Here is a 24,787-nt window from a genome sequence, read left to right as displayed (position 1 = left end):
GTTGCTCAGACATGGTGCTGCAAAGAAAGGAAGTGTTACACAAAAGCTGCATTCTCTCTGCTGTTTCCCCCATCCCTTCTTTGCACAAGATCTTCTGCCTTTGTCTGTGTGTACATAAACCAGGGAAAAGCTCCTGTTCCTGAACAGCAGTAGTCAGGACTTCTGGAAAACAGCTATTCCAGTCATTTGTACATGGAAGCTATTGCTTACATTCCTCTTTATAATTATATTGCTATAGAGACTGTTTTTTAAGATGTGGAGAATTTTGGAAGCATTTATAAACAAGCCAGCATACTTATAAACAAAGCTTTTTATTAATAAAATGTTTACACCTTTTTTTTTTTTTTTTTTCCACAATACATCAGACTGGTAGTGATTTAGCATGTTATTACACTATAAAAGTTTATTATGAATGCTTAGGCTGAAAAGGCTGTTTACATTATGTCAAATCAACATTTCTTTCTTTGCATTCTATGCACTATATGGGAGTGTAACAATTCAAACAAAAAGGAGAGAACAAAAGCCTGGTTTTCCTCATTAGCATCTACAAACCAACAATACAGACAAACCTGTACACGCTCTCAGGACCAGCCCAAGAGAAGACTAAAAAAAAAAAAAGTCTCAAAAACATTCATAAGCTTGGGAATTCATCACTACAACATTTCATCACTAGTAATCTGACTACACTTCATGCAGTGAAGCAATGGTTGGAAATTTGTGCAGTTTACAGTGCTGCGTATGCTCTGTAACTTTGAGCGGCTGAAGTTTGTTTTAGTAAGAGATAATGTAGTAGGAAGGCACAGACCTTTCAACCCTTGTAACAGGTTAACCCCATCCTAGAATGAAAAGGCAGAATGTTGTTATGAGTGACAAGAATTGCTGATACAAAGGTTAACCTTCACACGTTTTACAGGCAAACATTTACTACACTGCAAGAGCTCTATGCATATCAGGTTATTTTTGTGTCCTGAACACACAAATGCAGTTTCTCGTTCAGAAAAAACGAGAAAAAACTTTTTTTTCCCTTCAGTGTGGGGGGGACACAAGTGGGGAGAGTGCCAGGAAGTCTTAAGCATCTTAGCTACAGAAATGCAATCCATTTCTGTGCCTTAAATCAATCAATTCACCATCACAGTGTCAGGGTTGGATACACAGTTTCAGAAAGAGGAAGTACAAGAAAGAAAGTTAAAATATGGAAGAGTGGAACTAGAGGCTTACAATAGCTTGCTCCTCCAGGTGAATGTGCTCTTTTGAATAGCCTTCATTATGTGGTAAAATGCAGTCATGGCACAGGACTCAGCTGCTGTAACAGTTTCATAAGGCTGTGCTAGTGAATTACCATTTTGCTTACAAATATTTGCTGCTGTGACAGATACTTCTAAAACTTTGTGGCAAAAAAGACACCACCTATTGTTGTCTAAATCCCATAAGGAAACAAAGAACAATTTGCCAAGAAAACATAATGGATTTAATAGGAAATACATACTGTAACATGAGTAAAAGTGAGGCAAGGTAGTAGCAGTGAATTTATCAAGGTGTCAGAGTTACAGAATATTCAAGTGCAACAACTGGATGGAGTATCACACCCACACTGATGAAGAGCATGACAGAAGAGCGGCCTGTGTCCTTCAACATTTGAAAAAGTAGGTTTGTTCAACAATACATATGTGAAAACATCAACAGAAACCAAGCAAAGCGAACCCAAACCATCTCAAAAGAAAATTTTTACAAAGCTAATTAGCTCCTTAAATAAAATTTCTAGTTAGTGTTTAAGCAAAAATTTAGGTACATCAATTTGCAGGTAGATATAACAGGAACGGCAAAATTGTTTCTTCGAAGTCATCTTTATTCTAGACTGAGAAAAATCATCCTACTGCCTCGATTCTTTGTGTAAAATAGGGAGCACCAAGTAACTCTCAGCCATTAGAACTTTTCTAAGTATTTCTGAATAGCTCTTTATAGCACATACACTATGACAACACTATGTTAAAAATTCAGAGTTGGGGGGGTGAGAGGAAACGGAGGGGGAGAAGAAAGAAAAAGCTGACCCTAGGAACATTTTGACATGTCAGAGGCTAAGCTCATCAGTATTCTTGGATTTCAGGATAGTCTTCTATCCCTTGAAAGATTTGTTATCTGCGACACTTCAGGGATAAAGTCTGCTAATGCTTGTTCAATTTTTCCCAAGTCTTGCATTTCTGACTGTAGCTGAGCAAGAAGTGGTTTGCATTCAGACTTTTGAGACCTCCAGAATACCAGAAGGGATTTTTCAGAAACAAACATTAGTGTCAGAAAGCTTAAATAATTCCAGGGAATTACATTTTGGCACCTGTATTTTTGTATGATATACAAACATGTATTTTCAAGCATATTCCTTTTGACAAGCTGGAGCCGTATGACTCAAAGGAAAGCTAACATGACTATTTTAATACTAGAACCTGTATTTCCATCTTACATTGGTAATTCACACCATCATCAATATTTCTGTAAATCTTCTGTCACCTACCATCACTAAGCTGTGATCTACTACCAGAGATGTGATCCGAACATAAAACGTCAACAGTTTTCTGCAGGGAATTTTTGAATAACTGACTTGTGATGTACAAACCATCTCACGTGGCTGCACAATGGCTTCCTGCTAGAGAACGTAAGAAAGTTTGTCTTTTTCTCTCAACTATGAGCCAAAAAAACATTTTTAGAGGCTGAAAAGTATTCAGGAGAGATACATGAAGCCTGTTTACAAAATGAGCAGGCAGTGTAGAAGTTGAAGCCCAGTGAATTAGGCAGGTTCTCCTCATGTTGGAGATTATTTTGCCCTGCTTGTCTGTAGCTATTGCTGCTGAGTGAGGTTCACTCCAGGGTGAGCAGCTCCACTGTTCTGTCAGCTTCTGTCCTGTAAATCATCCATTCCTGTGCAGATTGCTGACACAGCACACCACAAATAGCCTACACCATCCTTAACACACACTAAAGACTGTTTCACAAGCAAGTAGTTCAAACATCACTGCTTAATCTTCCTTTTCCAACTAATAACGTGTTATGCTGGAACTAAACACTAATGTGAAGGAATAATTTAAGCTTAACAGTGTAACAAAAAAATCTTGCTGAGGCCAACTTTTAAACCATTCAAGATTTTCACTGTGAATTACTTTTTGATAATGAAAATGAAGCTTTAACCAAGAATGCAGTTCTCCCTCAACCAGGTTAAAGGATTAGACTTCCAAATCAATAAGTAGGTCCTGTCTCTTCTCCTCTTACTCTCCTCCCAAGCAAGTAAATAATCTTTCTTGAGCAGGCTGGTAGCATTAAATGTAAAGCAACACATCAGAGACTCCAGTCTGCATAAAACATCCCTCTAAACCATTGACTGATCCTGCAGCACCTAAAGGAAGGGTCTCACTGATGTCAGCAGGGATCTGGAGTGCAGCAATTTGTTGGACCTAAAACAGTCTTTACTTTCACAGCAACAGTGAAAAATGTTAGAATCGTCTTAGAACTTTTCAAAGCACCTATAACAATTTTCAGCAGCATGATTACTAGATGCTACTAAATGTCAGCTTCCAAATTTCACCTGCTTGGGTATTTGATATGCCAGTTTTCAGCATGGATATAAAAATATCCTACAAAACTACCTACAGCACAGATTGAGAGCCTGGCAAAGTCAGCTGTTTTAATAGAGGGTCAGATGAAGACACCTTCCAAAACCTGGACAGCACATTCAAGTTGCTCCGAAGCTTAAGAAGGAAATATTCATCAAATTGTATTTTTGCTCAATTCTTTAACTTTCATGAGAAAGAACTGGTGGTGTTTAGAAGTTGCAATAGTTATATTTTTTCAGCTAAAAATGCTCTGGATCAATGATATAACAAACACCTTGTTACATTTTTACATACATGACACTTTGCCCTTTCAAGCTTGTTATGCAGAAATTAATCTGTGCAATGTGCTCTGGGATGATCCTGCTTGAGCAGAGGGTTTTTACCAGATGACCCACTGTGGTCCCTTCCAACCTAAACCATTCTGAGATTGTGTAATTCCCTTTGACAGGATCTGAAAGTTGAGTCTCTCTGATGAGCTCATTAGACAGAAAGACATGGTGGAATGAAACTTTAATCCTGAGTCTTCTTAACAACTTCTTACCAGGAAAAAAGTTATTAAAAATTTAGCTGGAATGGTTGATAATCAGCACTCCAAACACTCCAAGACCAATGTATCTCCAAATAGAGAAGCTATGTTAGGACAAAATATAATCAATTCCAGCAAGCCTAGTGCAAGATCAAAGCAGCTGAGCTAACAAATTATTAATATAAAAGAAACCATTTTTCTCCACCAAGAATGAAACAATGAGCGTGAGCATCTCATGCAGGGAAGATTGCATTCCAGCTTTCAGCAGGGCCAATGATCAATAAACACTTATCTGGACTCAGAAGAACTTACATCAACCGTCTGTCTTTTTAAATAAGCAAGTATTAAGAAGCAGCCTTGCTCCAGGGTTGGTAGTTTGGACAATCTGGAACACTGGCTATTACACATTACCTGCAGTAATTCAAGAACTGCAGAAAGAGTAGGGTGTACACCCATGATGTTGGATTTCTTGGGCTCTCTAGAAGCATGAAGCCTGTAGGACTGTGGCAAAGAAGGCAGAATTGGCAATGCAGGCAGAGTAAGGAAAAGGCATGACAAAAATGTAGTCACCAAATATCATTAAACTCACTGACCCGTCCAAAAACCTCACTGTACCAGTTTGCCTGTTTTGCTCCAGCTCTGCAAGAACTTTTACTAACACAAATGAATTTGAAGTACAAGTACTTTCATTTCTTACAAATTTTCTTCCATTTCCTTCAGAGAAAATATTTGAGATGATAGAAAACCAGATTAAAAAAAAAAGCATCATCATGACCTCAGTTTGATACTAAAGCTAACCAGCATATTTTAGCATATACTCAAGTCTATTAAGGTCTTTTTCTTTAAAGGTATTAAAGTTTCTCACTAGTGCTGGTAAGAAACAAAAAGTAAAAATAAATAAAATAGCACAGAAAGGTATGGTCAACCTATAGTTTAATTGAAAGCCTACTAAAACCCATACAGAATTAAGCTAAACACTGATTTGCTAAAAACCCTCACAGATGAAAAACCCCAGGAACAGAGAGGTAATGATCTACATTACCACATGTCTTAAGGTTACTTCCTATGTGTATTTTTGTGCCCAAAATAAGAAAGACCGGGTGCACCCCAGATGAAAGCTTGTTCAACAGACAGGCCTCGTGCTGCCCCAACAGGATTTTCTGTTGGCCCTTTCGAATGTCATTGAAAGAGAAAGAATTTCACCTGCCTCTGGATGAAGTCACAGTGACAATACCTAAAATGCAGGAAAAAAACCCCCGATGGAGATTCCCCAAGAGATTTTATCCCTATGTGTGGAATGGGAGGAGTGTAAAAGACTGTATTATATTTTACTGTTTTTACATAATTTATAACACTTTAAACACTGGTCTCATAAATATAATATGAACACTTTACACATGCCAAGCAATTAAAAACTTTCCCAAAAACTTGTAGGTCTTATCAGAACTACTGGCAGCATCTGTTTACAGCATCTCTCTTTAGTCAGTAACCATTTAATTTAGTCAGATCTACACGTAACTTTCTTCAACCAGCATCTTAATAATAAAAAAACCCTGCACCAACAAAAAGATGCCTATGTAAGCATACCAGTTTGCCTTAAAGTGATTACAGTCAGCATGAGAAAGAAGATTGTCTGTGGTTTAGGATCCGTTGCTTGTGTCCCCACCCCCAGCGCAGACCATCCTTAAATAAAAAGTGCAAATGGGATTTGGGGACTGGATGGACTGATTTGCCTACTATTTGTCTTCAGTTGCTTATTCTGTAGCCATCTCACATCAACTGTCCCATCATACTTTGGATTAGCTACACCAAAATTTCAAATAAGGCTCACTGAAGAAAAGGAAGAAATGACATCTAACTTCCAGACCTCTCCTCACCCAATCTCCCACAAAAGTGCTCATTTCCCTTTTTACAAAAAAACCTCCCGAAACCTCAATTACAAAACTACAAAAACATTTCAGTTCTACCATCCACGTAGTCACCTTCCAATCAAGCAAGGCCAAGAAAGCGTTGATGGATTCCCTTTGAACGCAAGAGACACTGCACGCTGTGCGAGCCAGCAGGCCGCCCTGACGACTGCAGTCTTTTCTGCGCGCGTACGCGTGTCACAAGAGCCGCTCCCTTTCTGGGGGAACACCAGCAGATAAAGAGCTAAGACTGATAATATAAACCCAACGTCAACTATCAACTTCCAAGACCACCTACTGTATAAACAAGTTTGATTTTCTAAGGGGTCAGTCAACAGCAGCTGCGCTTCGTCACCGATGGCTGTCGTCGAAGTTTGAAGCCCTTCCCACTGGATGCGGGGTTGGTGTCAGTGGATGGAATTCTGCGACCTACAAGGAGGCAGGAAAAAGAAATTTATAGGAAATGTTATACTTGAAAACAGTTCTAAGCATCCGGTGTACGCTCTGTATACCAAAATGTGCCTTCAATTAGCTATAGGTCACTAGGGATGACATTCCTGCCCGGCAGGATGGCAGCTCCAGTCTGTGTTATGTCTGTGAGAGGAACGGCTGCACAAAAGGACAGCAGAGGAAGTTTGAAGTCAATTTAGCAGCAGTTACACTTCAGGCTCATCTAGACCTGGACAGCTGAGCTGTCAAAGCACTTGGAGAATACTTTGCAGGATGCAATACCATCTGGAATAGCTTGAGAACAACCATCTTGACCTGTATTTCCACAGATCACCTGCATCGGGCTTAACAAAGGGGTGCTTGTAGAGAGAGCTGCTTTGCTCATCTCATCAGTCTTTAAAATGGACTGCTCCTGGTTGAGCATTCTCTTCTGAGGAGGATTTATGATTTTTTTTCCCCCCCATAATTTATTCAAGATCAATTTTAGAGAGCAACTATTAAGTCAATAAATCAGGGAGCTAATCTACAGCACATACTTTTTACATCAGCTTCAATATATTCAACTGCTTCTATAGACCCTATTTTTTCCTTAAGTCTGATGTTTCTGTAGTTAGTTCTCTTTTCACAAACAAGCTGACACACCTGCACATTGGTGCTGCTACTTGACACATATCCTCCAAATAATATTGCACGGAATTCACTCTGGAATACTGCTTTTTAGTCACACATATAAAAAGTATCATTGTTGTCCTCACCACAACTGGGACAGAAAAGATTTGCAATTTAATATAAAAAACCCCCAAGGTACTACAAACATGCTTCAGGAAAATCTACATGCAGTAGCTACTATTCCCCATGCAGTAATCTGGTATTTAGGAATTCTTTTTTTTTTTTTTTTTTTTTTTTTTTTTTTTTTTTTGAAAATACACTTTTTTTAGCCTAAATGCAAGCACTAAGAGTGAGAACTCAATTCCTTTACTCAGATGTATAAAGTCTGGTTCCTCCTCATGCCATTTCCTTCCTCTTTCATAACCTTGGAAGTACTAATTGGAACATTCAATAACAGACATGGTAAGATGACACTGACTTCTGACATGAGTACCCTGCCTGCTGTTTATCCAGCAGCACCACAGAAGGCTGAAAACCTCTAGAAGGAATATTTAGAGGTCATTAGGTGATCAGAAATTCATGCAGCTCATTCTGCAGTTTGTAGTCATGTCAGATTGTAATGAATTTAGTAGAAAGTCTGTACATTTTCACCCAAAAAGCAATACAGAAATCAAATTTCTACTCATGTTTTTTGCAGACGAAAGTACATTAACTGTTTAAATACTTACTAATTTCTATAAAGAGTTCATTAATGTTTATTGCATTTTTTGCACTTGTCTCTACAAATATTGCATGAATGGAATCTGCATAGTCTTTAGCATCTTTTTCCATGACTTCTCTGGAAAAAAAAAAAAAAAGCAAAGAAAAATTCATAAATGCAAAAGAACCCCATTACTCAAACCCTTAAGGGACAGATTAAGTTTTTAAGTGTCTCCTATGATAAATATTTTACCTGTTTGGCATCCCGGTGCTCCCTCATGCTGAAGCTGATGCTCATTCTTTATTCTGTGCTGTCTCCCTGCCTTGAGGTACGAGCACAGTCATGAACTACCCAAGGCCTTAATCCATCTGACAGCACTGCAGTGGTTTTGTCTGGAGTGCTCTAAGCTTAGGTCTGCAATCAATCCTTCTGAGGTTTGTTACTCACCCCACCAGCTTTGTATGTCCTAAGAAGATCCTAAAGCATTATTTCCAACGACCTTGTGCATTTCTTATGTCTGTTTACAAAACCAAAGCATCTCCCAACACAGCACAGCATTTACTTTGCATGAAGATGCAGGTATATAAAAGGAATATTTTTATACTGAGTACACAGAAGCGTACAAGTTATTCTGCACCCTAAAGCAGGCAAGCTGATGATTTTGTATCTTTCTTTAAACAAAATGAAAAATACAGCCCCCAGTAGCTGTAGAGAGGTCTGGACTTTGTGTTGCATCACTTCACATACAATTTCTACAACACACTGGCTGCTGTCAGTAATAAGGCACTTTAGGATATCAAGAGCATGGACTTTGAGCAGTGACTCAAATATTGCCTTTGACTGAACTACAAGGAATCTTCCTCATTAGCTTGAGTAAGCAATGTTTACACTTCTGATGCCAGCTGAGCATGTGAGATGTGAATTCTGTTCTCAATAATTTTACACTGTACTTCCTTCAAAAGACATGCTACTTGTAACGAAAGTTATTAGAGCTCACTAGGTAACTTCTAGGTATTAACAATTTGTAAAACCATACTCAGAGCCACTTTTGCAGCGGTTCTTTAAGCATATTACCAGCTGTCTCCTTTGAGACACCAGCTGTGGTGCCTTTTCCAGCGAAACCTAAACGCAAGAAGTTTACACACACCTTCTTTCTGAATTTTGGCTTATTTAACCAGGATGTCAATAAAAAAGGCCTTCTTTTGTTTTTAGTACATGCCTTCCTGAAAGTTTGGCTGTTCATAAAGTTTCTCAAGAGCTTTTCCCGCTCCCTGCAACTATTTTGGCCACAGCCAATTCCACCCCAATATTTAAGCAGGGAAGGAAGGCACCTGAACAAGCAAGTTAGAAAAAGCTACACAATGCTTTCCAACAGGCCCGGTGTTTTTCCTAACAAAATGAGGTGCTACAGACTGACAGGGACACTTCTTGTAAAGTGAGGTAAACAGCTTCTACTACACTATAGTTTCACAGGCAGTTTAGGTTTGTGTAACTTGGCACTGCCACCAGAAAAGGTAATCCTGTCTCCCTGTAAACTGCTCGTTCCTAACCCTGCTATCCCCACACCGTTATGCCAGCAAGTGTTCACAGTGTGAGAAAGATAAATATACTTGGATCAGTTTTCTTTTTTTTTTGGTTAGGGTTAGTTTTAATCTGGATCCATTTTACAGACCTATTTATTGCCCAGTCACACATGTACTCACATCAGCACAGGGAAGGAAGTGGGTGAGACCATCCAAGGGCAGACTAACCACATCTTCTGACAGCAGAAACAGCTCAAAGTCTTTGTGAAAGTACTATACTAGAGCAGAACAGCTTAAATTGTTCTATACCTTTCAGCTGCTCTAAAATCCTAAAATATTTAACGGCTTAAGGAAAACCTTCAAAACTGACAGCAGTTATTTACCTGACATCATTAAGATCGCACTTATTTCCTGCAATAGCTACAACAATGTTGGGAGGTCCATGCTGGCGAAGCTCTTTAACCCAGTTCTTTAACGTTGAGAAAGTCTCCTAATGTGGGGAAAAAAAAAAAAAGATGGAAGGAATTAAGAAATTAAGAGTCAGAACTGGCCCATGACACAAATAAAAAAATTTAGAAATTGTAATGCTGGGTCAAGATCAAGTCTCTTACCTCTTTTGTGATGTCATACACTATAATGGCTGCTGCTGACCCTCGGTAATACATCGGGGCTAAAGCACGAAACTGGAAGAAAGACAGCAGAAAACATAAACCTGATCTTCCACTGACCTCCAGAACCTCACTACCATTATTACTATGGAAAAAAGTGAAAACCAACATCACAGCAGTGAAAAACTTCCCTTTACACTCACAACTAGTCTGTGCAGTAGAGCACATAACCTCCCAGGAAGGCATTGTTCTCCTAAGGCCAGGCCATAAATCGTGTGGGGCTCAGCAGCACCTACTGCAAACAGCAGGAAGGCAAACTTGATCTTATTTTGCCTAGATTAGAACCTCTCCCTTAACAGACTGTCTACACAAACATGCATGTGCTTGACTTTAAACACCAAACAAGGGCAAAAACGCAGGGAGAAGCAAGGTCAACTCTGACTAAGATGAAAATGTTAAGAAAACTAACGTATATTAATTTTGATCTGAAATGTTCAGAAGCTGCTGTCAGCTTCTAGCCCTGTGGATCAGTCTTCAGTCTAAAATGCTAGAAACTTTGATTTCTTCACAATCTAACTTATGGCTTTAGGGATTTTGCTTCAGTTTTCCCCCCAAATTTAGAAGCATGGTTAAACCAAAAAACTGTGGAAGCCCACAACTATGTGCCCTGTTGTAAGCAGAGCTTTAAGGAACATGCTAGATAAAAGGCTGCAGTAACTTTCTTGAGATATTCAGAATTAAATCTACAGCAGGTCTGTTTGCTTTGTAGGGCCTGTACATTTGTGTGGACAAAAACTTATGAATCCAGAGCTAAAAAAAAAAGTGATAAAGTACACAATCAACTTGCATCAAAAATACCAGTGAGGCATTCTTAAGAACAGTGGAATATTCTGCCAAGTTTCAAAAAGCCAAGACAATTTATCCAGCAACCAGAATTCTCCACCAAAGTGCAGAGTGAACTGCATGTATTGGCTCCATGTAAGCATATATGATTTAGAGCTTTTGTGCATCTTATTACTCAGGGTAAAAATAATGAATTGGATACAGTTTTTCATAAAGGCTTATTCATTTCTAATAAAATACCAATTTCCTTTTGCTTAGTACAGTTCAACTGAGAGCAATATAATAAATCATCAAAATCTTGCTATAAAGCAGAATTCCAGACCATTTACATTTGGCTCTTGAATTCTGTTTTGAAAATAGGATTTTGAATGCAAAGTTCAGAATATAAAAATATTTAATAGTGGGAAAGGGAAACATGGGCAGGCATTCGGTTCACGTTGGGACATAATTCCTCTCCTCCTTCTAAGTACTAAAATATAAAGGGAAATATATTTGGTAAACCACCACTTGGACTGGTTACAACCTGGCTTTTTGATTATTTCACTATTGACATTGGGAAAAAACCAACTTTCACTTGCTGAATTTGTATTACTCTCATTTCCTGCCTGCTAACACTTAGATACTTTTTTCCACTTAAGAGCAGTCAGCAGATAAAATATATTAACAAAACAGATGTTACCAGAAACACTGGATTTTCCTTTTGCAATTGTTCCAAAGACTTCAGCTTGTCCCCACCCCCCAGCCTCCAATTTGTGTTTTGACAGAATTATTAATGTAATTAGGCACAATGTAATTATGCAGGGAAACTCAAAACTGTTAGGTGAGAAGGCAAAAAATCCTAATTCCTGTAAGTGACCTCCTATCAATTGAACTCAGCGTAGAAGAAATGAGAGAAGAAATGGGGTGTGTGTGTAAATGAGGTGTGTGAATTTCTTGGTGCACATTTCCATACCTGGAATAAGGCTGTTCAGCCACCACAAAGCCACTGAGAGCACAGGGGTGCCCAGTGCAGTGCAGCACTATTTGCAGCTGGGCTTTTGAAATGGGAAACAGCAAACACTCCTCAAGAAGCCAGGACTGTGAATTCCATGCATTCCACATCATAGCTCAGCAGAGACATTTCAGTTCCAAGAATGGTGTGGACATTTTTAGTATTCCAGATCTATTCCATGGAGGGAATCCCTTCCATAATTGTCAGATATGTTGCATGACCAGAAAACTGTGCTACAGATTTCAGGGCCAGGCAGGTGTACAGCCCATTTGTGACAGCAGTGACTGTGCTGTCCTGCTCTGGAGAAGGAAACTTCAGTGAAGATACTGAATCATTTCAAAGTAAACATCCTTGCTCATATTTCACTGATTTCCTTGTGTTATATTGGGGTCTCAAATGACTTCTCTCAGATATAGAATATCAACTTCACAGGTATCACAGCTCCTGGGTCAGAGTCCTGGTAAAACACCTTTCCTTTCTTGATTTCAATAAAGATATCAAGCAACTTGTATGGAAGAAAATTAGAGAGGTATCTCTGAGAGTCCAAAAATAGACCAGGAACATGCTGGTCACGTACAGAGATGCTTCCTGAGATTAGATGTGCTGAATCCAAATTACAGGGTCCTCCCATTGCTTGCACAGTTAAAGCAAACAGGATGGAATGCTAAAATGTAATGGATGTTTCCTGCCAAATAGTGGCAGGCATGTTTATAAAGATTTCCATTTAGGAGTACTAACCTCTAAAAATTCATACCTCTACCTCTCAGAATATCACTTTGCAGCAATAACATTCCAGAACGGGCTGCGATGTTCACTTAAACTATTTACAGCAAATGCTGACTGACTGCTGGGAATGGAAGGACTCAGGATATTTTTGATAACACAGATACTATTGGACATATTCCTGGGAAACATCCCTGACAAGTTAAGTTTGCTTTATACGGTGCTGTTATAGAAAGAAATAAATTGTCATTCAAAATCTACAGCACTAAATCACAATACAAATACACTTGAGTTACTTCCTAGCCATCAAGGCTGTTATCAAGCCACAGAGCTGGCAACTCAGTTCCACCAGGAATCCTAAAGGTCAAGTGCCTTGGATAGGGATGACTGAGCCTTTACAAAGTGTTTGTTTTGTTTGTCGTTATTGGGGAGGTTGTTTTGTTTGTTTGTTTTTTGTTAGGGCTGTTTCTCAAGCCAGTCCTGAAAAGCGGTACAGCTGTACTTGCCTGTTGTTACCCTGAAGTAATAACCCAGCCTTTGTCACAGTCACCTCACATCCTAAATAAACTCCTCATGAGTACTTGGCAGTTGCCAGTAGTTCACTTGCAGTCAAGAAACAGCAAGAATAAGCATTGTTAATACAGCTACTCTAATTTTTACCACTCTTACTAGTAACCCATAAGCAAGCAAGTTCCATAGCAAAGTCTTCCTTTTAAATTCCAAGTAAAAATCATGCAAATTAATTAGCTGGGATTTCATCTGATTAGTCATTTTCTAAGCTTTTGTTGCCTCCCCTCAGAACTATGCATGCTGCAGAGATCAAAACCCCAAACTACCAAATTAAAATTTAAATTTCAAAAGCGATTTCTTGACATAGCTTCTAACATCATCAGATTTAATTAGTAAAACTTTACAAAAGAATAAAAGAGCAGTTATCACCTGTAACATTGCTTGAAACTCTGCTTTGGAAAGTCTGAATTTACATCCTACTCACATTTATAACCCTAACAGTGAAGCTAACAGAATGTGTTAGCTGTTGTATAATTTTCCAGACTCAAGGCCTTGTACTATGAAACATGGTAATTCATTTTACTTTGATTCTTGTGTTGCTGCACTGGCTGCAAATATTGCAGCTGAACATTTAAAACTCAATTAGAAATGGTACTAGAGACTGCTGCTGGCTTCCCTCCACACCAGGTTTGGTTCCTACGGAAAGACCATTCCCTTTCAGTGAATCTAAACCCAGACTATTGCTTCATCAACTCCTCCTAGGTTAATCTTCCTTACAGTTACACTTTAATCGTGACAGCAATGAAAAATAAAAACAGCTCTACAGCATCCACATCTAAGAGGAACCTGCACAGAAGCAAGTGTTCTAATACATGTTTTGTAAAATCAAATCCCTTTGTGACTTTGTGACTTTGAGTTGAAAAGCAACCCAAGCTCTGCCCCAAACTTTTTCCACAGATATTGACTTACTCACCCGCTCCTGTCCAGCTGTATCCCAAATCAGGAATTTATGCAGCTCATTTTGATACTGTACAGTCTTGGTCATAAATGAGGCTCTGAAAAAAAAAATATTACACAGTTCATGCTTTTTGAGAATATAAATACACCCTTAGAACATTCATTACCACCATGAGCTTTCGAAAAGGTTCACATTCCATCAAAAGTGCTTTCCCCACACATAAACACACAAATTGATGAAGCGTTTCAGATAAAAAGGCTGAAATTTAGAAGTTGAAATTTCCTTTCAGAGACTGACATTCAACCATCAAAACACAACATGAATGCAAATTATAGGTTTTAATTGTTTAGAAGCTTTGGATAAAAAAATATAGGATGTATGACAAAAAATCCCTAGAAATGTCAGCCTTTTAAAAACATCCTTCCTCATAGCATCACAGCAATCACCTCATTGCACACTGGAAGCTCCTAGGAGAAAAGAGGTCAAATTCTTCCCTTTGTATCAGCTTTTTCTATCTCTGTATTAACATTCAGGTAAGTGCTAGTAAATCCATACTTGGGAATAAAATAGGAGATGGATATCAGTATTGGTAGGTGTTAACAGGACAAAGAAATCAATGGAGTGAATTGCTTGTTATCTGCACCCTGTACAGCTCCCAAATCCTGTCTAGCATTGCATATTTTAGTCTGCAGAGGCTCTTGGACTTCCTGAAGGGAGGGGAAAAAAAAAAAAAAGTCTCCTATGCTCCAGATGCTTCTCTCCTGGCCCAAATTCTAAATGTTTTACAGTTAAATATTGCAGAGTACTTTTGTGGTTTATTTGATCTGCTTTAACTGAATGAGCATATTTCCCATAGGAACACCAATTGAGTGACTTTATTGTTTTACAAGAGGGAGTCCTTTGGTGTCTCTCTCACCTGGAGGATCATTTCTCACTGGAAAAAGCACACACTGAACTCAAATCCTTGTACAGCTGGAACTATAGGTGACATAACGCGTTTAAGCACATGAGATCCTACACTGTGAACCTGAATACCTCTTGTGTGATTAATTCCTGACACTTGAGGATATCGCAGACTTCCAGACTTGTTCTTCTGTCAGTTTTGACAGGATTGTGAAGACACTGGAGCCTCTTACAGTACCCCAAACTTGCTGTACAGTCAGACTCAGACAGCAAGAGTCTTTCAGCATCATCAGCCTTGAATACCTGAGCCCAGACTCTGAACTTCAGCTTATCTTGGAGCTTAAGAACCATTTAATGATGTCCTTGACACTTTTGTAGTGAATGTAACTGCAGGCTCTGGACTTGTTTTAGTGCTGTAAGAGGACAGTTAGTTGGCTACATTAAAGAAAAGGAAGCAGTTACACAATGTTTCAGCTGTTCAGAGGTAACCTTCTCCCCATTCCTCAAGCCCAGACCATTTGCCAAGTAGTGTGCCAATCTCCAAAGTTGATTTGTCTTTTAAGAAGCCAAATATAAAGTTGCAACACCCCTAAAAAGGAAGAGCCTAATCGCAGTGCATTTCAACACCAGTAACTAGCTGATGTATTTCTGCAATGAGTAAAGAAAAACAAAGTGATAGGAGTACCTCTTGTAAAGCACAGAGACTTTCACTTCCTTTAAGACCGCTGCAATTTATGCACCAAATCTGAATTCTCTGCTCAAAATGGAAAGTTTCCTAAACCATAGATTCTCAATGAATTTCTCTTACTTGGTTCTAAAAATCAAAACATCCCTGTAAAGTCAATTTGAACTGAAAAGCTGTGCTTCTGTAATTCACAAGTAAACCATCCCCTGACAAGAGGTTAAATGCTTCTCAAAATCCTTTGACAATTGGGTCAACAAAACCCTTCAAACTGGAGTTATCCTTGCTGACTTTTAGCAGGAATAATGTCTGTTTTGTTACTAAATTTCCCAGCTGCTTCTCCCAGCCAAGCAGGCACTATAACTTGTTTGATATTCCTTGTTGATACTATAAGGACAAGATATTCTGCAGTACCTAGAAGTTTATGCTTGTTAAATGTGCCCTCGGCATCCTGAGGGGAGAGAAAAGCTGCAGAATTCTGACAGGGCTTCTGCAACCACCCATGTCAGAAACTGAGCAATGAGCATTGACAACAACAGTGTGATTGCTCAGCTGATTCTAAGAGGAATGAAAACAGGACAGGAAACAAGATCATATCTCATGAACTCAAAGACCCAGGAATAAAGTTGAAACATTCTCAGCTTTAGTTTTGCAAGACACTCAAAGCTCTTCTAATCCTTACTTTGTCCTTTCCACCTACTAGTCTCAATCAGGAGCTAAAAGCAAGGTATTAAAAAAGGTAAAAATTAATTTACTTTAAGTTTTCAGACTGTGTATCTTGTTGGAGCTTCACACAATCCTTGCATTTGGGCAAGTTTTGATTCACTTATATAGCAAGTTACCAAAATAACCAGTCCTCAGACCAGTGAATAATTTTGTTAAGGCTGGTAAAAGATAGATTTTTTCAGTCCGTCACTTCAAGCAACTATAATGATCTCAGTACTCTCAATAAACCTCTGTTAACAGGGAAATTTAAACAAAAGGAAACTTCTACAGAACATCCTACGGTTCAATGTCAGTACTTATACTCAAAAAAAGAGAGGGATGTAAGGGAAAAGAGAGAGATCACAGGGACTTCAATTTTTCAGAAGGACTGGAGGAGACACAGCTGATCTTTATCAGCAGGATCTTTTTTGGTCAAAGCTGTAGCAGAGCCTGTGTGACACCTGAGACAGGAAGTTGTAGTGATACCCCCCCATCTCTTGGCATCCGCAAAGGCTGTCCTCCCATAAGCCAAAAATTGCTTCTGATCAAAGCAGCCCAAAAGAGACTTGCTAAGCAAAAAAGAAAAAAACCAAAAAAAGACCCAAAAAACCCCCACAACAGCAAAAGAAATAAAAAGATCCAACCCCTCCAAGAATTCCTGATGCTTGCCATTCCTTCCATCCATTCAAAGATTTGAGATCAATAATGTTGCTACTCTGAGGCTCAAATTTCAAATATCCCCCTTAACTATGAGACCAACTGCAAAAACAGTTTCATCAAGTAGCTTTGTGTGTGCATTGCTTACAGCTGTGTAGCATCTTAACTAATTAATGGTAAGACCTACCTGAATTAGGATGTTAACCACCCTCAAGAACCTAGGAGACTTATAGTACTTGAGTCTTAAAAAAAATTGTATTAGAAACCGTGGACTTGCATAATAATTAGATGTTGAAACTTAAGGGTTGTACATAAGAAAAGCACACTGTCCCTTTAGCAGAAGCATCTGTAGTGTAATTTATTCATTGTTAGCTTAGATTAACAATACAAAAATGGGTCCAGACCTCACAAATGAAAATGGAAGCTGCAGGAGTGCTGAGAACACTCCTACGTGTCCTGAGGTAGCTCACAAGCTTAATTAAGGCTGCAGTCATGTTTATTACCACATTTAGCTGCCACACACGAAGAACTCCCAAGTGATCTATTCAGGTAATTTCATTTTATTCTTGCATAAATCACATTTACTTCATTTAGTTTCTTACCCTATTGTTGGGTTGATGTTGGGATCAAAGCTATCTTCAACAAATCTCCACACGATACTTGATTTGCCCACACCCGTGTCCTAAAAAAGAACAGAAACAGTTGAAAGTGGTATTAATTACTATAAACTGATGATTCTTTTTGCCCTCAAACCCTGCAGTACACTGCAGTGAATAACACATTCCTGCAGAGAATCTCACAGAAGTTGTGAAATGCTTCAGGTATTATATTTAGTAGAAAATGAAAGGTCTGTGGCAAGTTACAGTTTTGTAAACAGAATTGTTAAGATTTTTTTTTTTTGAAGGACCACAAAAATCTGCACTCACCTTATTATTACTCAAACTTTGGGGTTTTTTTACAAAGCTATGTAAACGTTCCTTGCAATGGAACAGCAGTGGGAAAAGACCACTTTTGGTAAAATATACAGCAATTGAGTACGGCTTGCCAGGATGGAGGGCCAGTGGAGCACATGAAATTACACAAGTGTGACACATTCATTCAAGCTCTGACTAATGCTGTCCCACCCAGCTTAATGAAAGGCTTGAAATTTCTTCTGTGACACACCTGAAGCATGTTACTAATGCAGCTCTCTAGTGCTGAAAATGGTGAAAGAGGAAACAAACCATGACAATTCTGGATTGGGTATATTTTTGCATCACCGACTCCATGGTTAAAATGCAAAAAGATATACAGAAGTCACATTAAGAAGTGAAATAAACTCTTACTGGTAAAACACTTCTCAGTAGAAGCTGGACATTTGAAATTGCATTTTAATTAAGACATGTGGAGACAAACTTTTTACTTTACATTTCCTGAGTCATTAAAACTTTAAGGTATAAACCCCTGAGGAATTGCTTCACTGAAAATGAAGTTTTACGTCATTCATGCATTTTTTTTTCAAAACTCCCGAGTATTGCAGTAATTTGGGTACACTATGTATGATTGTGTTCATCCTGCCAAGCTGTTTTCCTCTTGAGAAAAAGCATGTTATCATAGCTCTGTAGTTTATACTGTTTGCAGTCTCATTAATCAGAGCAAATCTTAAGAAGAGAAATACAGATGTAGTTCCTGGTTCAGGGAGGTCAAGGACAAGTTTTCCTGGGTGCTTATTCTCCTTTTCTTCCTTGACAAAAGGTTTCTCAGGCCACGTAAACACAAACAGTAGTTACCCCAAATACCTTCATCACACGAAAGGCACACAAACACATAATCTTCCTCTCTGAAGGGCAATGTGACCATTTAGAAGCAGAAAACAACTCCGAACAGAGGGTTTCAATGCAGGTGGCAACCCCTCCACCTGTCCAATGTGGGGCTCTCAAACCAAACCAATGCCAACACGCAGCTTCAGACCCTTCAATTTTCAAACTTCTGCTTCACTTCGCTCCACATCTCCTCCTTCCAGCACCTACAAGGCTTTCAAGCCTGCATATGTTCTTAGAATATAAGTTCAGGCCACTCCCTCACTCCCACCAGTTTGATTTCAGGTGCTTCCCTTTATTTTGTGAACTCCATGCCCGAAACAGCCTAGGAGAAAGAGGGAAGCACGCACTGGACATTTGAGTTTCCTCTCTTATTTTTTTAAAAGGAGAACAGGGCCGAAAAGGAGCGATATTGACCCCTGCAGACGCCTCCCCCCGCGGAGGGGAAGGCGCGCCCGCCCGGGCCCCTCAGAGGGACGGGGCGAGGGCCACTGCGCCCGGGGAGAGCTCCCCGCGCTCGGCGCCTCTCCCGGCTCCGACAGAGGCTCTCCAGGCTCTGAGAGAGGCCTTCCACCATCGCCACAGAGCCTCTCCAGCCTCTGACAGAAGCTCTCCGCCATCACCAGAGGCTTCCCGGAGCTCTGACAAGAGGCTCCCCGCCACCACAGAGCCTCCGCAGCCGACCCCTCATTCCGCTCCCACCCTCCCTCTCGCCGCCCAGCACTTACCCCCAGAAGGCAAACTTTCAGCTCCCTCAGAGCCATGGCCGGGCGGACAGCGCCTTCAGCGAGCGCCTGAGACGCGGCCCAGCACAATCATCGCCGTCCCCGCGGCGGCCGCCCCCCGCCCGCCCCGGTTACCCGCACACCGCGCTCCTCCTCAGGCTGCGCGGACGCGCCGCCATCTTGGGCGGCCGCCGGAGTCCCCGCCCGTGCCCCCCGCTCGCTCTTGTTCCCCTCGGGCGCTGAGGGGCCGCTCAAACCCCGGCAGCCACTGCTCCTTCACCCGGTGGCGTTCCGGGGCTGACCCGGCGGCAGGAAGCACCCGCGGCTCCTCCCTGTGCCCTCCCGCTCCTCCTCCTCGCCCATGTCCATTCCAAGATGGCCGGTAAGTGGGGCCGGCGGGCGGGCAGCTCGGCTGGGGCTGCCGCCGTCCCTCCGAAACCAACCCCCTGGTATCTCTCTTCTGTTTTTTGTTTGTAGGGATCCCTTTGTATTTTGTGGATTTGCAGGATGACTTAGATGATTGTGAGTAACTGTTTTTTATTTTTCCGCTCCCTGTTCAGGCCCGCGCTCCCACCCTGGGGTCCTCCTGTCGCCCTCTTTCCCTCTCCGCATTTTCACCCCGGTGAGGGCGAGGGGAGGATTTTGAGGCATTTCTGGCAGGTGAAGGTCCCAGGGCTTTGGGACCATCCCCGCTGGTTCCAGTGGCCGCTGGGCTTGGTGTAAACAGAAGCTCCAGCAGTGCCCGAGCCTGGTAAAGGCGCACGGCGGGACGAGGGGATCAGCCCCGCTCCTGTTGTCGGTGGGAATTAGGATAATTAGCCCAGGGATTGCTCAGCTGCCGTGAGGCTTTCCACAGCGGTAGAGCCTGTGAGGACGCGTGTTCCGCTGCTCCTGCATCCCGGGGATGTGCTGCGAGCGCATCTCGGGATGAAGGGAAGCTCGCCCTGTGTGCTCCGGTTGGATCGCACGAACCGGTGGGTTTGGGCTGAGTGCCGTGCCCCGGTCCCTGAGCAGAACACAGCTCCATCACACGCCGGTGTAGTCCAGGGCTGTGTTCCAGAAGAGCTGGACACCTGTCAGATCTGAACCAGCTTGGTGAGCGCTGTGACTTCAGGAGATAAAGCTTTGATGAACGGTGATAGGAACTTCTGTTGCCTTAGAAAGCAGCTCTCTCTGTGGGGTGAGACGCGTTGGATGCTGGATTGAGTCTTTTACTAAAAAGAAAAATTATACTTGTATTCGTTTCTTGTTTCTTGAGAAAGTTTATTTGTTTCTCACAAGACCTTTATTGTTTGCTAGTACGTGGTAATGTGAAACAGGTGGACCCACCACACCCACCTTCCCAGCTGAGCATGAGAGAGCTGATTTAGGAGAAAGGTGGTCTCCAGGAGCACCAGAGAGAATGTTGGAATACAACTGAAATCTAAAGTCTTTTGTTTGGAAGATGTGCAGGGACGTTGCCTCTGTGGGAGGAGCTGGTTCTGTGGAATTCTGTTAGTTGTTGTTCTCAGTCTGAGGTTTCTGCTTTTCCCTAGTAGATAGCAGCGTGTGAAGTGTGAGAAGCAGAAATAAATGCAGACTTCACAGTAGTTTTCATATGGGTTTTGGCCTTGGACCATCCTTGGAAGTGTTTGTTTTCTCTTGAGTGTTCACTCCTTGGCTGCTCTGTTTTGACTATAACATATTTGTCTGCCAAGTTGATTAAGAAGCTTGATGCTTGTAGGGCAAAACTCGAGTAAATAAAAATGTCCAGATAAAGACAGTTTTGCCATAAGTGGAATTCATAAAAGAAGCTATCAGTTTCAGGGTGAGCATGTATAAATATACTTTTTAGAGCTTTATTAAAATCTAATTCCATGATTTAAAAATATTCTTTGATTATGCTAATTAATTTGACAATGCCTTTAGAATCGTGGAATTAAAAGCTCTCTGTTGTAGCAGAGTTCAGGTGTCCTCCGACTTGAGATACTGTTGTGGTAATCTGGAGACTAGGCTAGCAAAGAGTTCAGGATGTGTTTTAGGAAAGCCTCATTGAAATAAATCACTGGAACTGGATTCTCACTTGCTTAAGTAAATTGGTGAAATAGTGTCATGCACACTGAAGATTAATTGTATTGAAACAGGGAGTCTGGGGGCTTATTCTGATTGTAGGAAAAAGCTGTATTAAAATCAGGCTAAATTTAAGTGCAGCTTAAAACTTGTTTTTCATAAGATAATGGGTCATCTGGAAGAAAAAATTAGCTTATTTATGCCCTTTGTGCAATTAATAAGAAAGTATTTAAATAATTTGTTTTTCCTTCTACAAACACCAGCAGGGAAAATTACCTTCTTGAGCTGATTAAACTGTTTTGCTGGTATTTGCTGGTTTGTGCTGTGAAATGTGATTGGTGACACTGGGTGATGACATTGAATTGCTCCACAAGGTCCTGTGACCCTGAGTTTCTCACACCTCTGAGCAGCTTTTGAGGACAGTGAACTCAAGTTCAGCTCTGAATACTGTCACATTTATTTCTCTTTATAGGTGAATAGATTTCAAGCTCACTTGTTTGATCTAGATAGAGGGAAAAATACTGAACATTAGATGTACCTGTGAAAGAACATTAGATAAGAAATACTAGTTCAGTATTTGGGATTTACTTTATAGTACTTGGTGTATTCTGAAACTTGTGAGTACTTGTGGTGTCCTGTCTTATGGAAGAAAAAAAGCACCCAAACCCTAAGATTCTTGAGAGAAGATAAAATGGATTCTGCCATGATTATTCCTTACTTATGTGTAGTGAGAGTGTGTGGAAAAAATTTCAGGTATTTAACTCTCAATCCTGAGCATAAGTAGCGGTGCTCTGTTTTCTCTCTGCTCTTGGAAGCACTGGTGCGTGCTTAAGTACTTTAAATGAATAATGGAGGTACTCCATGCAGTAAAATTAAACATGTACATCATGTTTATGAAATTAGTCCCAGGTGTGGTATTGTAGTCAAAGTTAGAACTGGGATTTATTTCATTGTCATTTGAATTGGTAGGAATTCTGAACTATTTGAAGTGAACTAATAGCTTTAATTATTAAAGTGTTTCTAATTAGGGACAGGTGGGAACTAGGTAAAGCTAATGACAAGTATATTGATTCTAATCAATCTTTCTTTGTGTAACAGGTGACTAAGCTCAAAAATCAGCTACTGAGTGTCTGGTCTGAGTGGAATTTCAGATAGATACATACTATAATTGCATGGACATAAGGATGGCCAGAGTTTGTTACAACCTCAGAAGGGAAATGTGCAATCCTACAGACACTATATAAATTCCCCTGAGCTGTCAGGAATACAGCAAGTTTCTTCTGAAGCAGCAAATCTGGATGTTCCCTCTTCAGATGCTTTGACTGGGGGGAAGTCCTGGAGCAGATTGATCCCAGACAGACCTGGGCTCTGTAAATTGTTTACATTTGTGCTGATAAATGATTTAAACCTGACAGACCCTTCTGTAAGGAGCAGCCATGAGAAATAATAATGACCAGTGGAGGAGAAATAAGGGTGTCAGTGCAATATGTCATCATTCTAAGAAGCTGGGAATAATTAGCATCTGTTTCCTATTGTGTAGCTGTGGGTTCACTTGTAGTATCTGTGTGCACATTTGAAATGTCAACATTTAATCTAATCCCACAGTTCTGTTTTGTTTGAAATCTGTTGAGCACATTGTATGCAAGAACAGCAGAATTTGGGATTTCTGTAGTATTTTAACTCACCTGGGTTCCTTAGAGACATTAAATCAATCTGCTTTTTTTTCCCCCTGAAGACCCAGGTGTAGCATTTTTCTCCAAGTATGTTCAGATGATTTCCTCTTTTACTGAGCTGTATTTCTGAGTGTTTTGACTTGTGCTGAATAATTAGAAAGCAGAGTTTTACATAAGAAATGTTGGAAGAAAAACCTGAGGCTTGGAGGGTTTTTTTAAATGTAAAACCTGATTTATAATGGATATTAATGGAGTTTAGATCAAAGAAGTGGCTTGTTGTCTTCAGTGGTTGTCATTGTCAGCACATGTGCTGGTTTGTGAGATATTCATGCATATGAGAAGCTGTGTTGGTAGAATTTGCATTTACTTAAGTGTGATCCCAGTTGCTCTATTTGTGTGAAAGAAATGTGCCTGATTTAGGAGTGCTTGGGACAGTTGTAAACCCAGAGCGGCAATTATTAACTACTCCATTGCAACTCCTTCTGTGGAGTTCCTATATCCAGTGCTTAAATAAGAGCATTTACGTGAAAGATTTGTGTTGCAGGCACATTATTTCACTTGGTTGTAGGGATGAAGGATTAAAATAAGTTTGGCAACAAAGTTCTTCCATTCCCTTTCCTTTTCACAGTCATACCTCCTGCCTGTGGTCTGTAATGGCGACTGTCAGACCTGGTAAGGCAAATTGTAACAGCTGATGTGGTTGTATTTGGGTAAAAATCTGAAGCTGCGAATACAAAAAAGATTCAGAGAAGAGTGGGCTCACACAGAAAAGTCCACAGTTGATAGGTGCTGCAGGGAGTTCCCAGCACGTTCACAAGTACCGTGAAGTTGACGTTTTTCCCAAAATTACCTGTTTGATTTAGGTATGTGGGACCCAGAAACTACAGTGAGAAAAATGTACCTCGGGAACTTTGAAACAGACATAGGAATTTGCTGTTTTAAAGCAATACAGTTTGAAATTTGCTATGATTGTTAAAATTCCAGTTTCTTCTAATGGGACTTACTTTTCTTTTGAATGTGTGGGTCGGTTTGTGATGTGCAATCGTGTCAGCTGAGCCCTCTTAACTCAGGGCATGTGGATCCCCCTCTGAAAGGGCAAAGTCATGTGTTTAAAGCCAAGGATTTTGACAGTACAGTTAAATTTTAAAGCTTAAATTTACAAATCTGTATGCAAGTGTTGTACTCAACTTCATTAGATACAATTTAAGATAATCTTATAAGCTGTTTCCAGTTTTGTGCAATTACCTTTCTTTTAAAGAAATAGTTGCTGATTTCTTGTATTTTACATTGTAACATCTCTTGCTGACTCTTGGATTTTTTTTTTTCTTTTTTTTTTTTTTGGCTTACTTTTCATGTCTTTCAAGTTGGCTTTGAAGATTATGGACCGGACTGTGATAGCATGAGGATAACAGCGTTCTTGGATATTCCTGGGCAGGACAACTTAACTCCACTGGCTCGTCTAGAGAAATATGCCTTCAGTGATAATGTATTTAACAGGTAAGGGCACAGCAGGCACATTGGTGCTACCTGAGTCTGAGTGCACTGTGTGTGTTAAGATGTCACTGTGTCTCATTATTCTTCCAAATACATGCCTGATGTTATTTCTATTTGAATAACTTGTAAAACATTTTCATGAAAAGTGATTGT

General features: G+C 40.3%; 2 protein-coding genes across 15 annotated transcripts in view; one reads left to right on the top strand and one right to left on the bottom strand.

Annotated features, from left to right (window-relative positions):
* Nucleotides 1–295: 295 nt before the first annotated feature.
* On the bottom strand, nucleotides 296–19,639 carry RAB22A (RAB22A, member RAS oncogene family). 7 transcript variants are annotated; one of them, XM_058422727.1, is made up of 8 exons: nucleotides 19,422–19,526; nucleotides 18,673–19,018; nucleotides 17,497–17,576; nucleotides 13,963–14,044; nucleotides 9,926–9,997; nucleotides 9,698–9,804; nucleotides 7,820–7,929; nucleotides 296–6,461 (listed from the first exon to the last, which is right to left on the bottom strand). In XM_058422727.1, the coding sequence occupies exons 2-8, from the start codon at nucleotides 18,700–18,702 to the stop codon at nucleotides 6,364–6,366; spliced, it is 579 nt and encodes a 192-aa protein (XP_058278710.1). In that variant the 5' UTR covers nucleotides 18,703–19,018; nucleotides 19,422–19,526; the 3' UTR covers nucleotides 296–6,363. The 7 variants fall into 7 exon arrangements, 6 of the variants coding, with proteins under 6 accessions (XP_058278710.1, XP_039935928.1, XP_039935930.1 ...); XM_040079994.2 differs by lacking the exons at nucleotides 18,673–19,018; nucleotides 19,422–19,526 and adding an exon at nucleotides 17,821–18,649 and having other exon boundaries at nucleotides 296–6,250; nucleotides 6,331–6,461; XR_005703278.2 differs by lacking the exons at nucleotides 7,820–7,929; nucleotides 18,673–19,018; nucleotides 19,422–19,526 and adding an exon at nucleotides 17,821–18,655 and having other exon boundaries at nucleotides 296–6,250; nucleotides 6,331–6,461.
* LOC120760075 (serine/threonine-protein phosphatase 4 regulatory subunit 1-like) overlaps nucleotides 19,630–24,787 on the top strand; it is a 21,598-nt gene continuing 16,440 nt past the window's right edge. For 2 of the 8 annotated variants that reach the window (XM_040079988.2, XM_040079985.2), the window contains exons 1-3: nucleotides 19,670–19,800; nucleotides 19,896–19,940; nucleotides 24,505–24,637. In XM_040079988.2, the coding sequence (XP_039935922.1) occupies nucleotides 19,794–19,800; nucleotides 19,896–19,940; nucleotides 24,505–24,637 (185 nt within the window). In that variant the 5' untranslated portion in view covers nucleotides 19,670–19,793. Of the gene's footprint in view, nucleotides 19,801–19,895; nucleotides 19,941–20,308; nucleotides 20,514–23,768; nucleotides 23,813–23,866; nucleotides 24,004–24,504; nucleotides 24,638–24,787 lie in introns of those variants that run through there. The other 6 variants (XM_058422725.1, XM_058422726.1, XM_040079987.2 and 3 more) reach the window with 6 other exon arrangements.

Source organism: Hirundo rustica, chromosome 16 (assembly GCF_015227805.2).
Source record: "Hirundo rustica isolate bHirRus1 chromosome 16, bHirRus1.pri.v3, whole genome shotgun sequence".
Lineage (NCBI taxonomy): Eukaryota > Metazoa > Chordata > Aves > Passeriformes > Hirundinidae > Hirundo > Hirundo rustica.
Note: the sequence above shows the minus strand (reverse complement) of the source record. Positions and strands in the feature narration are given on the sequence as shown.